Source organism: Coregonus lavaretus (assembly GCF_964263955.1).
Source record: "Coregonus lavaretus genome assembly, contig: HAP1_SCAFFOLD_839, whole genome shotgun sequence".
In the NCBI taxonomy this organism is placed as follows: Eukaryota; Metazoa; Chordata; class Actinopteri; order Salmoniformes; family Salmonidae; genus Coregonus; species Coregonus lavaretus.
Window position 1 is genome coordinate 126816 of NW_028165314.1, and position 15430 is coordinate 142245.

At 44.2% G+C, this 15430-nt stretch overlaps 1 protein-coding gene across 1 annotated transcript in view; it reads right to left on the minus strand.

Moving 5' to 3' along the window:
• Positions 1-10755: 10755 nt before the first annotated feature.
• LOC311115993 (peripheral plasma membrane protein CASK-like) overlaps positions 10756-15430 on the minus strand; it is a 35566-nt gene continuing 30891 nt past the window's right edge. Inside the window, exons 21-26 of the mRNA XM_084191127.1 lie at positions 15192-15307; positions 14050-14130; positions 13861-13941; positions 13108-13310; positions 11630-11713; positions 10756-11192 (exon numbers count right to left, since the gene is read on the minus strand). Of these exons, the coding sequence (XP_084047253.1) occupies positions 11016-11192; positions 11630-11713; positions 13108-13310; positions 13861-13941; positions 14050-14130; positions 15192-15307 (742 nt within the window). The 3' untranslated portion in view covers positions 10756-11015. The remainder of the gene's footprint in view (positions 11193-11629; positions 11714-13107; positions 13311-13860; positions 13942-14049; positions 14131-15191; positions 15308-15430) is intronic.

The window sequence follows — 15430 nt, forward strand, 5'->3', positions numbered from 1 at the left end:
ATGTGTTGTGACATATATTGCAATGTTATGTGACAACAGTGCTCCAAATGAAGTGTTAACCTGAACACTAGCAGCATTGTTCATAGACATATACACTATATATACAAAAAGGTATGTGGACACCCCTTCAAATTAGTAGATTCGGCTATTTCAGCCACACCTGTTGCTGTCAGGTGTATAAAATTGAGCACACAGACATGCAAACTCCATAGACAAACATTGGCAGTAGAATGGCCTTACTGAAGAGCTCAGTGACTTTCAACGTGGCACTGTCATAGGTTGCCACCTTTCCAACAAGTTAGTTCATCAAATTTTGGCCCTACTAGAGCTGCCCCGGTCAACTGTAAGTGCTGTTATTGTGAAGTGGAAACGTCTAGGAGCAACAACGGCTCAGCCGCGAAGTGGTAGGCCACACAAGCTCACAGAATGGAACCAGCGAGTGCTGAAGCGCGTAGCGTGTAAAGATCGTCTGTCCTCGGTTGCAACATTCACTACAGAGTTCCAAAATGCCCCTGGAAGCAACGTCAGCATAAGAACTGTTCATCGGGAGTTTCATGAAATGGGTTTCCATGGCCGAGCAGCTGCATACAAGCCTAAGATCACCATGCACAAAACCAAACGTCAGCTGGAGTGGTGTAAACCTCACTACCATTGGACAATGGAGCAGTGGAAACACGTTCTCTGGAGTGATGAATCATGCTTCACCATCTGGTAGTCCAACGGACAAATCTGGGTTTGGCGGATGCCAGGAGACCAACTCCATATTAATGCCCATGATTTTGGAATGAGATGTTCGACGAGCAGGTGTCCACATACTTTTGGTCATGTAGTGTAGCTGTGTCCGTGTCCATCTTTGTGTCTTCAATGTAACAAATCTATCCTGAAATCTTCCCAAACTGTACAGTCTGAGCATTTTGGCTACAGATGCTTTTGTTTTCCAGGAAAAGTATTCCTTATCTGTCTCAAGGTTTCCCTCTGTGGCCTCTCTCTAGTTGCAAAATTACTGCAACTTTCCTTAAATTCCCCGGATCTCCAGAAATCCTAGTTGGAAGATTCCGGATTTCCTCCTGATTCCGGGAATCCTCCAACTGGGAACAAGGGATTATTTTGCAACTCTACCTATCTCTTTCTCTAGCCTGGTTTATACCTGCCGCTGCCATGCATCCTGTGTCTTGATCTAGTCCACATTCGGATTATGCCCACATATTCAGAAATGCATCTACACATGGTATTAAAATGTGTATTTTATCCACATTGTGATCTCATTTCCTGGTCTCTACCTGTATGCAAATTATTTGTATTATTATTTATAAATTTTTCGCCCCAATTTCGTGATATCCAATTGGTAGTTACAGTCTTGTCCCATCGCTGCAACTCCAGTACGGACTTGGGAGAGGCGAAGGTCGAGAGCCAAGCGGCCCGCCACAGGAGTCGCTAGAGCGCGATGGGACAAGGACATCCCGGCCGGCCAAACCCTCCCCTAACTCGGACGACGCTGGGCCAATTGTGCACCGCCTCATGAGTCTCTCGGTCACGGCCGGCTGCGACACAGCCCGGGATCGGTCTGTAGTGACGCCTCAAGCACTGCGATGCAGTGCCTTAGACCAATGCGCCACCCGGGAGGTCGTATGCAAATTATTTGACTGATTCTTTCAAAATAATATTTATTTTAAGATGCATATTAATGCCATAAGTCAGTAGCACCACCTGTCATTGATTTTAGAGGACGGCACAATGATGATTGAAATGGTTTCACTGTCCAGATCCGTGTACACTTGTAAGGTATCCAGACACAATGCATGCCTGACTACCTCCGGAGGTGGTCAGGAAGATCACAATCAGATCAAAATGCGTATTTTAATTGTCTACACGTCTAAAAATGTGGCCACAATCCGAATGTGGACAAGATCAGGACAAAGGACGCATGTTAGAACCAGGTATAAACGGGGCTTCTGTCTCTCAGCAAAGGCCATTCTGTAGGTAGCAGGAACCTTGAGCCTATCATTGACTAGAAGTGCTTTATTTATGCACTTTTCTCTGTAACACCCAGGTGCAGAATAACACCATTCACTGGACTGGACCCAGTACTGTGGTCCTCTGCTCATTTCATTACAAACAAGTGATAAACAGTTTGTTACCAAACACAAAACACAGGATCTGGCATGCACATTGATGTTTAATGTAATAGTCTGGACTTGAACTGTGTTGACCTGTGTGTGTGTGGTGCTGGCTCCATTTGTTCTCTCCCTTTCAGAGGGATAATAGGATGAGACCTTCAGCATGCTGAATACAGAGGCAAGCGTGTGTGTGTGTGTGTGTGTGTGTGTGTTTGTGCTTCCACATATAGAAAAGTTCACAATTGTCCTTTTTTCCTGATCTGTCTGTGTCGGGATTATCATTTTACCTCCAGGTAACTGTCTACATGCACAGTGCCCTTGCTGTTTAGTATTAATACATGTATTTGTAGATGCAGAGATGTTTGCTGATGTTTTCTACTGAAATCTGATGTCCGCTTGCACCTGCAGTGAATGAGAGAGTAGGCTGTGCAGTAGCCTATATGTGCCAGTCAGTGAATGAGAGAGTAGGCTGTGCAGTAGCCTATATGTGCCAGTCAGTGAATGAGAGAGTAGGCTGTGCAGTAGCCTATATGTGCCAGTCAGTGAATGAGAGAGTAGGCTGTCCAGTAGCCTATATGTACCAGTCAGTGAATGAGAGAGGATATGTGGTCTGATGCGCTTGTCCAGCTGCATTAGCAGCACTGCATTTACATTGTAGTCATTTAGCAGACGCTCTTATCCAGAGCCACTTACAGTTAGTGAGTGCATACATTTTCATACTGGCCCCCCATGGGAAACGAACCCACAACCCTGGTGTTGCAAGCGCCATGCTCTACCAACTGAGCTACAGGGGACGGTACTACCAGGGTTGTTCAACCAGACTAAAAGAAAATCAGCCTTCACCTCATGTCACCTGCACTAAAAGCCATGGCAGAACACAGCATGTGACTCAAAGAAGACAGGGTCAGGGCTACAGTAGCAGACTGGTGCTGGGTCGTATTCATTAGGTACCCGGACGGAAGAAAACTGACTGAAACAGGGAGGGGACACCTGAAATTGTCCAATAAGAAACATTTGTTTTCTTTTCCTGTTGCAAAAATGTTTTGCTAAGGTGTGCCCTAATGAAGAGGACCCTGTTAGAGGAGCCTCATCAAAGCACTACAACATGAAATGCTTTCTTAGTCTAATCAAGTAATAATGTAGTCATCTGGTGAATGCTTTTATCCAAGGCGACTAAAAGAGAGAGAGATATACTCAATGCAAATTTGCTTGTCGAGAGTCTGATGTCAGAATTCAACATTCTGATTGTTTTCCTTACCTTTCAGAATGCAAATAACATATTCATCATTAAGAAATGGCAACTACTACAGTCTAACCTTTCAAGTGTCCTGTCCTTACCTGTACTCCAACTTGCTTTGTGGCTTAGAAATGATTGTACGGTAATGTATTACTTTTTCCATTGAGGCCTGCTCTGCGTCAAAGACTACAGCATTACAATGTCACAGTTATTTCCATTGTTTGTCCTTCATCCTTCCTGACCCTTTTTCTGTTTTGTTATTTATCCTCAGTAAGTGTGACAGAGGCAGAGCTATTGAGAGTGTGGAATCAAAAGCATAAAGTTGCACCCTGACCCTTAAAAAAAAGGTCCTACAGGTCCTATGTGGGATTTTTCCTGCAGTCTTAGGCAGAGCTATAGAGGCAGAGCTATTGAAAGTGTGGAATCAAAAGCATAAAGTTGCACCCTGACCCTTAAAAAAAAGGTCCTACAGGTCCTATGTGGGATTTTTCCTGCAGTCTTAGGCCAACATACAATATACACTGAGTGTACAAAACATTAGGAACATCTTCCTAATATTGAGTTGCACCCCCTTTTGCCCTCAGAACAGCCTCAAATCGTCAGGGCATGGACTGTACAAGGTGTCGAAAGCGTTCCACAGGGATGCTGGCCCATGTTGAATCCAATGCTTCCCATAGTTTGGTCAAGTTGGCTGGATGTCCTTTGGGTGGTGGACCATTCTTGAGACACACGGGAAACTGCTCAGTGTGAAAAACCCAGCAGCGTTGCAGTTCTTGACACACTTAAACTGGTGCGCCTAGCACCCACTACCATAAGTGCCCCCCGTTCAAAGGCACTTCGATATTTGGTCTTGCCCATTCACCCTCTGAATGGCACACATACATAATCCATATATCAATTGTCCTTCTTTAACCTGTCTCCTCCCCTTCATCTACACTGATTGAAGTGGATTTAACAAGTGACATGAGTAAGGCTTCATAACTTTCACCTGGTCAGTCTGTCATGGAAAGAGTGTTTTGTACACTCAGTGCATTTTCAATGCAAATACTTAGAGCTACACTACCAGTCAAAAGTTTTAGAACACACCAACACATTCAAGGGTTTTTCTTTATATTTACTATTTTCTACATTGTAGAATAACAGTGAAGACATCAAAACCATGAAATAACACATATGGAATCATGTAGTAAACAAAAAAGTGTTAAACAAATCAAAAAATATTTTAGATCTGATATTCTTCAAATAGCCACCCTTTGCCTTGATGACAGCTTTGCACAATCTTGGCATTCTCTCAACCAGCTTCACCTGGAATGCTTTTCCAACACTCTTGAAGGAGTTCCCACATATGCTGAGCACTTTTCCTTCACTCTGCTGTCCGACTCATCCCAAACCATCTCAATTTGGTTGAGGTCGAGGGATTGTGGAGGCCAGGTCATCTGATGCAGCACTTCATCACTCTCCTTCTTGGTAAAATAGCCCTTACACAGCCTGGAGGTGTGTTGGGTCATTGTCCTGTTGAAAAACAAATGACAGTCCCACTAAGCCCAAACCAGATGGGATGGTGTATCGCTGCAGAATGCTGTGGTAGCCATGCTGGTTAAGTGTGCCTTGAATTCTAAATAAATCACAGACAGTGTCACCAGCAAAGCACCCCCACACCATAACACCACCTCCTCCATGCTTTACGGTGGGAAATACACATGTGGAGATCATCCGTTTACCTACTCTGCGTCTCACAAAGACACGTCAGTTGGAACCAGAAATCTCAAATTTGGACTCATCAGACCAAAGGACACATTTCCACCGGTCTAATGTCCATTGCTCGTGTTTCTTGGCCCAAGCAAGTCTCTAATTATTATTGGTGTCCTTTAGTAGTGGTTTCTTTGCAGCAATTCGACCATGAAGGCCTGATTCACACAGTCTCCTCTGAACAGTTGATGTTGAGATGTGTTTGTTACTTGAACTCTGTGAAGCATTTATTTGGGCTGCAATTTCTGAGGCTGGTAACTCTAATGAACTCTGGGTCTTCCATTCCTGTGGCGGTCCTCATGAGAGCCAGTTTCATCATAGCGCTTGATGGTTTTTGCGACTGCACTTGAAGAACCTTTCAAAGTAATGATGGACTGTCATTTCTCTTTGCTTATTTGAGCTGTTCTTGCCCTAATATGGACTTGGTCTTTTACCAAATAGGACTATCTTCTGTATACCCCCCCTACCTTGTCACAACACAACTGATTGGCTCAAACGCATTAAGAAGGAAAGAAATTCCACAAATTAACTTTTAAGAAGGCACACCTGTTAATTGAAATGTATTCCAGGTGACTACCTCATGAAGCTGGTTGAGAGAATGCCAAGTGTGCAAAGCTGTCATCAAGGCAAAGGGTGGCTATTTGAAGAATCTCAAATATAAAATATATTTGTTTAACACTTTTTTGGTTACTACATGATTCCTTCACTATTATTATACAATGTAGAAAATAGTCAAAAAGAAATACCCTTGAATGAGCAGGTGTTCTAAAACTTTTGACCGATAGTGTATATTGATCTATTTTATTCAGAAAAACATACTGCAAGTCCTTTATACTGCAAAACTTTGTTATCCATTAAAGTATTTATGGTAAGCAAATTGGATTGTCCCAGTAGTGATGTGTAGAGTTGTAGTGATTGGGGATTTAGAGATATCTATGATTTGAAATGCTAGAAAGTGAAAAGTATTTCATATATTGTATAGATCAATAAATGCAAAGTAGTATAATGTCTGTCCACAATTGTATGTCATTGGTACCACCTTGAAAACCACTACAAGGACTTTGATAATTATCTCGTGTCAGTCTGTTATATCTGGTGTTATTCTCCTGTCTTATCCGGTGTCCTGTGTGAATTTAAGTATGCTCCCTCTAATTCTCTCTCTCTCTCTCTCTCCCTCCTCTCCCGGAGGACCTGAGTCCTAGGACCATGCCTCAGGACTAGCTGGCCTGATGACTCCTGGCTGTCCCCAGTCCACCTGGTCGTGCTGCTGCTCCAGTTTCCACTCTTCTGCCTGCGGCTATAGAACCCTGACCTGTTCACCGGACGTGCTACCTTGTCCCAGACCTGCTGTTTTCAACTCTCTCTCTCTCTCTCTCTCTCTCTACCGCACCTGCTATTTCAACCTCTAAATGCCCAGCTATGAAAAGCCAAGTAACATTTACTAATGATGTACTGACCTGTTGCAACCTCTACAACCACTGTGATTATTATTTGACGTTTTAACACCTTGGAGAAAAATCTGGCCTTAATGGCCATGTACTGTTATAATCTCCACCCGGCACAGCCAGAAGGGGACTGGCCACCCCTCAGAGCCTGGTTCCTCTCTAGGTTTCTGCCTTTCTAGGGAGTTTTTCCGAGCCCCCGTGCTTCTACATCTGCATTGCTTGCCGTTTGGGGTTTTAGGCTGGGTTTCTGTATAGCACTTTGTGACATCTGATGATGTAAAAAGGGCTTTATAAATACAATTTGATTGATTGATTGATTATTGGGGAAGGGGTTTAAAAATAATTATAATACAAATATTCTTGAAAATCGAGGAAATTACACTGAAAATATAAATGCAAAATGTAAAGTGTTGGTCCCATGTTTCATGAGCTGAAATAAAAGATCCCAGAAATGTTCCATACACACAAAAAGCTTATTTCTCTCAAATGTGCAGATATTTGTTTACATCCCTGTTAGTGAGCATTTCTCCCTTTTCAATTCTCTGGCAACATCTCTGGTGGACATTCCTGCAGTGAGCATGCCAATTGCATGCTCCCTCAAAACTTAAGGCATCTATGGCATTGTGTTGTGACAAAACTGCACATTTTAGAGTGGCCTTTTATTGTCCCCAGCACAAGGTGCACTTGTGTAATGATCATGCTGTTTAATCAGCTTCTTGATATGCCACACCTGTCAGGTAGATGGATTATCTTGGAGGAGAAATGCTCATTAACAGGGATGTAAACACATTTCTGCACAAAAATTGAGAAATACGTTTTTTGTGCGTATGGAACATTTCTGGGATCTTTTATTTTAGCTCATGAAAGATGGGACCAACACTTTCCATGTTGCGTTTATATTTATGTTAAGCGTATGTAGAATATTGGCCTGTTGGAAACTACAACCCCCTAGTATGTAGAATATACAACTCCCTACTACATCGCACATTTCAGACTTGATCTGATTTATCTCTACAGAAACTGCACATCGAGCTCACAGAAAAAAAGAACAAAATAGAATTCAAATATTTGAACCAACATCAGTCAATTAGTTGTTTAAAAGCCCCCAAAATAACCGAAATGTTGGTGAATTGCTCAGCACTAACGCCCACTGGTGTTTAAAGTCATTAAGATACCATACTAGTTGATTTAGAATTGTAACCAAATAAATAAACACATCCCCAGAATACCCATATGCCACCACAACTCAACAATGACCAAACTAACAACCATGACGAAGATACTATTTAGTCCAATTAGGACCCAGATTAAGCCTAGGCCTACTCCTGGACTCAATGGAAAATCTCCATTAAAGTGTTTTTCAATCCAAGACTAGGTTTAGGATATGTGTCTGGGAAACCAGCCCTTTCAGTTTAAATTATTTGCGAACTGTGGCATATCTAACTTGACTACTGTCTGATGGCATATTTATACTAATGCTAATGGAGATAGCGTGCACACTGCACAGCCACACAGTAGATTCACAGTCCAAGGCCTTCATGTAAATGTAGCTCATGGACAGAGAGCACCACAAACCCCACATGGATTACAGTGAGTCTTCAATCCCTTTTTAATTTCTGCCTTGCGGGCTCAGTCTCCATGAAACGGGAGCTCTAAATCAATAAATATAAACATGATTTTTTAGGTTTCATGATAATACCATTAGTAAGCCCCTTTTTCATTGTGATTTGGTCAGTCCTATGAATGCATTCATCAATGCATTAACCCAAATGAGGGACTACAGAGGATTCTTGTTTGGGGCAGTCTAGTTAATTACATTACTTGGGTTGTTTACTAGCAAATTGAAGGCCATTTTGTATGGGATGTCAATGTGAATCTGCAGTATGTCCATGGACACAGACTGTCTGATTGTATATCCAGCAGGGAAGGATGAGTACACAGTGGGGTGTCTGCTCTCTACTGGCATAAAAATCTAACCGCAATAAAAGGAGTGAACGTGGTTTCACCATCATGATCCACGTCATTATTTAGGCCCAGAACTGTACCCATAAAATCGTCTCTGAACTACACAATTTTCCAGCGGCTAGGCCTAGCGGTTGTTTGGATAGGGCCATTGACTTTCCTAGTATTTCAGAACCATGGACAAAGCATTACATTTTAACTTAAGACTAGAGAAAGACATCTTCAGTCAGCAAGCTACATAAAGTATTGACGGGTTCAATCCCAGCTCATTATTTGATAGGATCAGAAGACAAATGGAAATTGGGTGTCATTATATGTTTAGGTCTCGACTCACAATCTGACAGTTCATAGAGACTGCCATCTAGTGGACAATGTCTGACAGCACAGAGAGACTTGTGGACAATGTCTGACAGTACAGAGAGACTGCCAATCTAGTGGACAATGTCTGACAGTACAGAGATACTGATTTCTAGTGGACAATGTCTGACAGCACAGAGAGACTGCCATCTTCTGGACAATGTTTGACAGTACAGAGAGACTGCCATCTAGTTGACAATGTCTGACAGCACAGAGAGACTGCCATCTTGTGGACAATGTCTGACAGTACAGAGATACTGCTTTCTAGTGGACAATGGAAGCACTTCCATGACCATAATGTTCAGTATAAGCAGACTACTGCATTGCATCACACACACAACCACCCATCCACACCTATATCCACAGTACACACCAAGGGCTAAACACATCCACACACACAAACAGTAGAGGTGTGCACTAGAGACTGTAGGGACTTAAATGAGACAGAACCCAAAGGCAGTTTACTTTGTCAACACTTAAAATGAAATATATTTTTTACAAAACAGAAAAGAAACAGAACAACAATTCATACCGAAGAGCTGCTTTTGTCATTTGCAGAGGGAACTTTACACGGGACTTTAAATGGTAACACTTTACTCGAGGTGGAGAGATATAACCCCTACACAACACACTGTCATAAGCATGACAAAGCATTTTTTTTTTTTTATGATACGACAGTTCAAGACAGGCACTATGCCCTTCTTACGACAGTGCTCATAAGGCGCTATGTCATGTCACCACAAGTAAAGTGTTATAAAGAGTTTGTCACATAATGAGCTCTTTTAGGATTATTATTATTATACACACACTGGCTCTTGGCATCACTCATATGACTTACGAACCATCGAAACATTTACACACCATAAAAATGCATCTCCTTCCATTGAACTTAAAACAGTAATACTCTTTTAAGACGACACAGCTTTGAAATGGCGGACCTATAGGAATGGACATCGTACTCTGTATCCCCTCCCATTCCCACGACAAATCAAATGGAGACAATTTACATACACGGCTCACTATTATGGGCCTGCAGGACTGGAGGGTGTGCATAGGAGTCATAGTCTTCTGCCCCAGCCGCCTGCAGGGTGACCGTGTTAGATTTTGTTTTCTTCCCTCCTTCTGTCCGTCCTTCCAGATAAGAGGGATGCCCTCTGGCTTGGACACCAGTGCTTTGGCGATGACCACGCACACATGCTCTGACCGAGGAGAATCATCGCTTTACAGAGAGAGAGAGAAACAAAGGAGGGGAGAGGGAGAGAGAGAGAGAGAGAGAGAGAGCACCTGTTCTCTCCATTGTGCAAACAGATGTAAACAAACAGGGTATGTAGGGAATGAAGGGAGAACTTCAGAGGGAGGGGGGGGGGGGAGTGTGCTCCTTCAACGATTTGATTGACAGATTCAGGGACCTATGAAATAAATAACAGGAAGGGGATAGGGGGAGGGGTGTTCACTGCCGAGTTTACTGTGCTTTTCTATCCGCCCAATAGGACGTGGTGCCACTGCGGCAGCGGCGACTGTGCAAGAGGGACCTCCGCTGACTCTGAGGGGCGGAGCACAAAGAGCATGAGGCGACCAATAGGAGTAAGGGGTCAGGGGGGCACACGGCTAGCTTCTGACTGATGATCATAGGAAATGCCTTATACAAGGTAAACAGCAACACAGACACCCCGACACCCATCACCGTGTCACGTTTGTCCTCCTCTCCTTCTCCCCTCAGACAGCAGTCTCTGTAATCATACAAAAAGAAATAAGGTAGAAAATGTCTACAACGTCACCCCCCTCCCTCCCCACATTCAACTTAAGGACCATATTTATTATTTTTCTATTATATATATATGTATATATATACACACACACACAACAATGTGCCTTTGAGGCAGTTGGTAAGGAGTGGAGAGGAGGGGGACAGTGGGACAGAAGTCACTGTTGTTCTGCAGGAGGACTGACTGAGGTTTCAGAGGCGGTTTCAGTCCTTTTTCATTCATTTTTTCCTTCATCTACACGGTTTCCACAGAGATGTTCCACGGAGATGTTCCACAGAGATGCATTGTAAAAGAAAACCGGGGTTTGTTCGGGAATTGGGGACGAAAGTCAGAGTTTGGTGTTGGTCTGGGGTTGGTTGGATGGATGGTCTGGGTTCAGGGGTTAGTAAACCCAGGACACAGGGACCCACTGGGCGGTGGTGCACACCAGGTTCACGGCCTCCTCCAGCAGACGGATGGTGTCGTCAATCTCGTTGTTGATGATGGTCTGGTCAAAGTAATGGGCGTAGGTCTTCTGGAGGCCCTCTGACTCCTTCTGCAGCCGCTGGAGGGAGTCATCCTGGAGGGAGGAGGGGAGGAGGAGGAGAGGGAAGAGAGAGAGTCAGAATAACGGGAAGAAAATACACTTGTTCCAGGCATTGTGGGAAGGGTAGAGTCACACAATGGAAAGAAAGAGGAAATGGTACTCCCGGAGACTCCAAACTATTGGTATACTCAAAAACAACAAACCATTGACACACAAACACAATACACACACCTATAAAATGTGTGTATATGAGCTAAACTACTTCTACATATCCAGTACTTACAGGCAGTTTCCTGCACCACTTGGGAAGCTTGGGTGAAAGGAGAAAGGCATGCCAAAGAAAAATCAACAGGAATGCACACAGACAGGACACATGCAGTGTGATGGACCTTTCACCACAGCAAAATTACAGAGACAACCCAAAACATGACGGACACAGTAGCAGTGTGTGTGTGTGTGTTGGCCCTAACCTCGTTCATTCCAGGGGTGATGGTGGGAGCTGCGATGAACACAACGTAAGGGGCAAACTCAGCCGTCCTCAACACCTTGAGTGCCTGAAGAGAAACAAGAGATGACTGACAGAAAACTGACTAGTAAGCTACATTTAAAAACTCTCCACAGTATCAATGAACAGGAAGTGTATTTTCAACCGGCAGAACTAAAACTTAGAGCTTAATGAAGGTTAGGTTTAAGAGTGAGGGTTAGGTTAGAGTTAAGGTTAGAGTTAAGGTCAGGTATATTTTAATTTAGGTTAAGGGTCAGGGAAAGACATAAAAGTTAACATTAGGTCAGCGTCCACCATCATTGATTTTCTGCCGGTGGAATATATACTGCTTAATAAATACTGGACTCACAAAAACAACCCCACCCATCTCCACCCCACACAAAAACAACCCCACCCATCTCCACCCCACACAAAAACATCCCCACCCATCTCCACCCCACACAAAAACAACCCCACCCATCTCCACCCCACACAAAAACAACCCCACCCATCTCCACCCCACACAAAAACAACCCCACCCATCTCCACCCCACACAAAAACATCCCCACCCATCTCCACCCCACACAAAAACAACCCCACCCATCTCCACCCCACACAAAAACAACCCCACCCATCTCCACCCCACACAAAAACAACCCCACCCATCTCCACCCCACACAAAAACAACCCCACCCATCTCCACCCCACACAAAAACATCCCCACCCATCTCCACCTCACACAAAAACATCCCCACCCATCTCCACCCCACACAAAAACAACCCCACCCATCTCCACCCCACACAAAAACAACCCCACCCATCTCCACCCCACACAAAAACAACCCCACCCATCTCCACCTCACATTAAAAAAAAACACCCATCTCCACCTCACATAAAAACAACCCCACCCATCTCCACCTCACATAAAAACAACCCCACCCAACTCCACCCCACACAAAAACATCCCCACCCATCTCCACCCCACACAAAAACAACCCCACCCATCTCCACCCCACACAAAAACAACCCCACCCATCTCCACCCCACACAAAAACAACCCCACCCATCTCCACCTCACATTTAAAAAAAACACCCATCTCCACCTCACATAAAAACAACCCCACCCATCTCCACCTCACATAAAAACAACCCCACCCAACTCCACCCCACACAAAAACATCCCCACCCATCTCCACCCCACACAAAAACAACCCCACCCATCTCCACCCCACACAAAAACAACCCCACCCATCTCCACCCCACACAAAAACAACCCCACCCATCTCCACCTCACATAAAAAAAAAACACCCATCTCCACCTCACACAAAAACAACCCCACCCATCTCCACCCCACACAAAAACAACCCCACCCATCTCCACCTCACATAAAAAAAAAACACCCATCTCCACCTCACACAAAAACAACCCCCACCCATCTCCACCTCACATAAAAACACCTACCTGTGGTTCCACGTCCAGTATGGAGATCATACCCTGCTGGTGGATCTGGCGGATGGTCTCTAGCCGTGTGCCGTACATGGCGTCCTCGTGACTACCGTACTCCAGGTAGTCATTGTTACTGATGTCCTGCATCATCTGGTCATGAGTCACAAAGTAGTAGTTCTTCCCATTCTCCTCATCCTTCTTTGGAGGTCTGGTTGTGTCTGTGGGGAGAGGGAGAGGGAGTGAGAGAGAGGGGGGAGGGAGGGAGGGAGAGAGGGAGGGAGGGAGAGAGAGAGAGAGAGAGGAGGGAGGGGTGAGTGTGATAGAAACTGATTGGAGGTTCCTACAATCAAGTTCTGTCTTAGTGCATAGATTTCCATGTAGTTGTTGTGATGTTGGTAGTGGTGTGGTGATGGTATTGGTGGGGGTGGTGGTGTGGTAGTGGTGTGTTAGTGGTGGTGTGGTAGTGATGTGGTGGTGGTGATGTGGTAGTGTGGTAGTAATGTGGTGGTGTAGTGGTAGTGATGTGGTGGTAGTGGTAGTGATGTAGTGGTGTGGTAGTGGTGTGGTAGTGGTAGTAGTGGTGTGGTAGTGGTAGTAGTGGTGTAGTGGTGTGGTAGTGTGGTAGTGGTAGTAGTGGTGTGGTGGTAGTGGTGTGGTGGTGTGGTAGTGGTGTGGTGGTGGTGTGGTAGTAGAGATGTGGTAGTGGTAGTAGTGGTGTGGTGGTGGTGTGGTAGTAGTGATGTGGTAGTGGTGTGGTGTGTGTCTTACGAGGAATGGGGTAGGCAAATCGGTCTGGGTGCTTAGTGATGAGCGTGTTCTTGATGTGCCTCCTGCCAACTCCATGGGCCCCTGGAGAGAGAGACATCAGACAAGACAATGAGACAGAGACATTCAATAATGTGTTGCCAACTGTTCCCCTTTTGTTAACACTACCTAAGAACCATCTGTCTAACGTACCCAACAAGACAAGTGTTTTCCTCTTGAACGCAGGCAGTTTGACCACCTCTTCATACGTGACCAGGTCTAGTTGGTCAAACACTGAAACAGAGGGGGTGAAAGGCATTAGAGATGACAGTTCACAGAGCCATAGGAATAATGAAACACACACAATGGAAGGGGGTTGTCTGTAGTGCACAGCACAGTGAGGTGAATCAAATGAATGGCTTAAATAAAGAACGGATAAATCATCACTGAAATACGTTTACCGATAACTGTGTGAAAGAGATTGTGGTTTGTTTTTGCCATCTAAAAAAGGGCCTAAGTGTGATTGGAATTATTTTAATCACAAGTTCAATACTTCAGGTCTGTGACAGATGGACAAACAAGGACACATAAAACATTAAAAACAAGGACGAACAAATTAAACAACGAAATAGAAGTTCAAACTGGTTACTGATGTCAAACAAGGAAAAGAGACTGAACAAAGTAGAGGATAGAGGGAGAGAAACGGAGGAGGGCGTCATTGGGCATCATTCAGAGTTACTTACATGCAGCCAAGCCATTGGGTAAGAGACGCGTGAAAGATAGACAGAACAGAGGGAAGGAGGGAGGGGAGGGTTAATAGAAGAAAACTTAAAATAAAAACATTACAGTACACAGCTTGGACTCGGAGGCCAGGTTGTTAATGGCAGGAGCGTTAGACATGTAACATTCAGTCAACATTGAGACAACGTTTAGAGGGGAGCTCTTTGAGGGAGGAAAGGGGGCCGTTCTGGGGAAAGAACACGCAGCATTAGTCAGACTCATTTGGAAACCATTTCACAGACCGCATGCAGTACAGTAGTAAGCTATGTGACTCAAACATTTAGCTCTACAGACGGGAATTGGTCTTTATTATACAATAAAAATATACTACATTCAGAATTGAGACAATTTTTTGGCCAGTGAATAAAGCTGCAAGAGAATATCAAACAAGGAATAACATTTGAATGCATCATACAATATAAAACACAACGGCAACATTTGGAATATCTAATAGCCAACATGTCAAGCAAAACACTTTTACACACACACGTAGTTCCACTGAATAAATAATTGGTTTCTGATTGTATTACTAAAACATGCGGTGTGTGTGTGTGTGTGTGTGTGTGTGTGTGTACCTGCGTTGTGCTTGGCCAGGTACTTGTCTTTGTACTGTTTCTTCTTCTTGCCAAACCAGGTACAGCTGGCCTGCTGCTCCTGCTTGGTCTTCTCCATGGCGATACACGCCACACGCCTGGAGGGGGTGTAGTAAAATGTAAGGAAATACAGATACTTCACTTATTTTAAATCTGTGGTAACGGCCTTCAAAACCAAAGACCAGCGTCACATTTCTGCTGAATAATTAGAAAAATATACA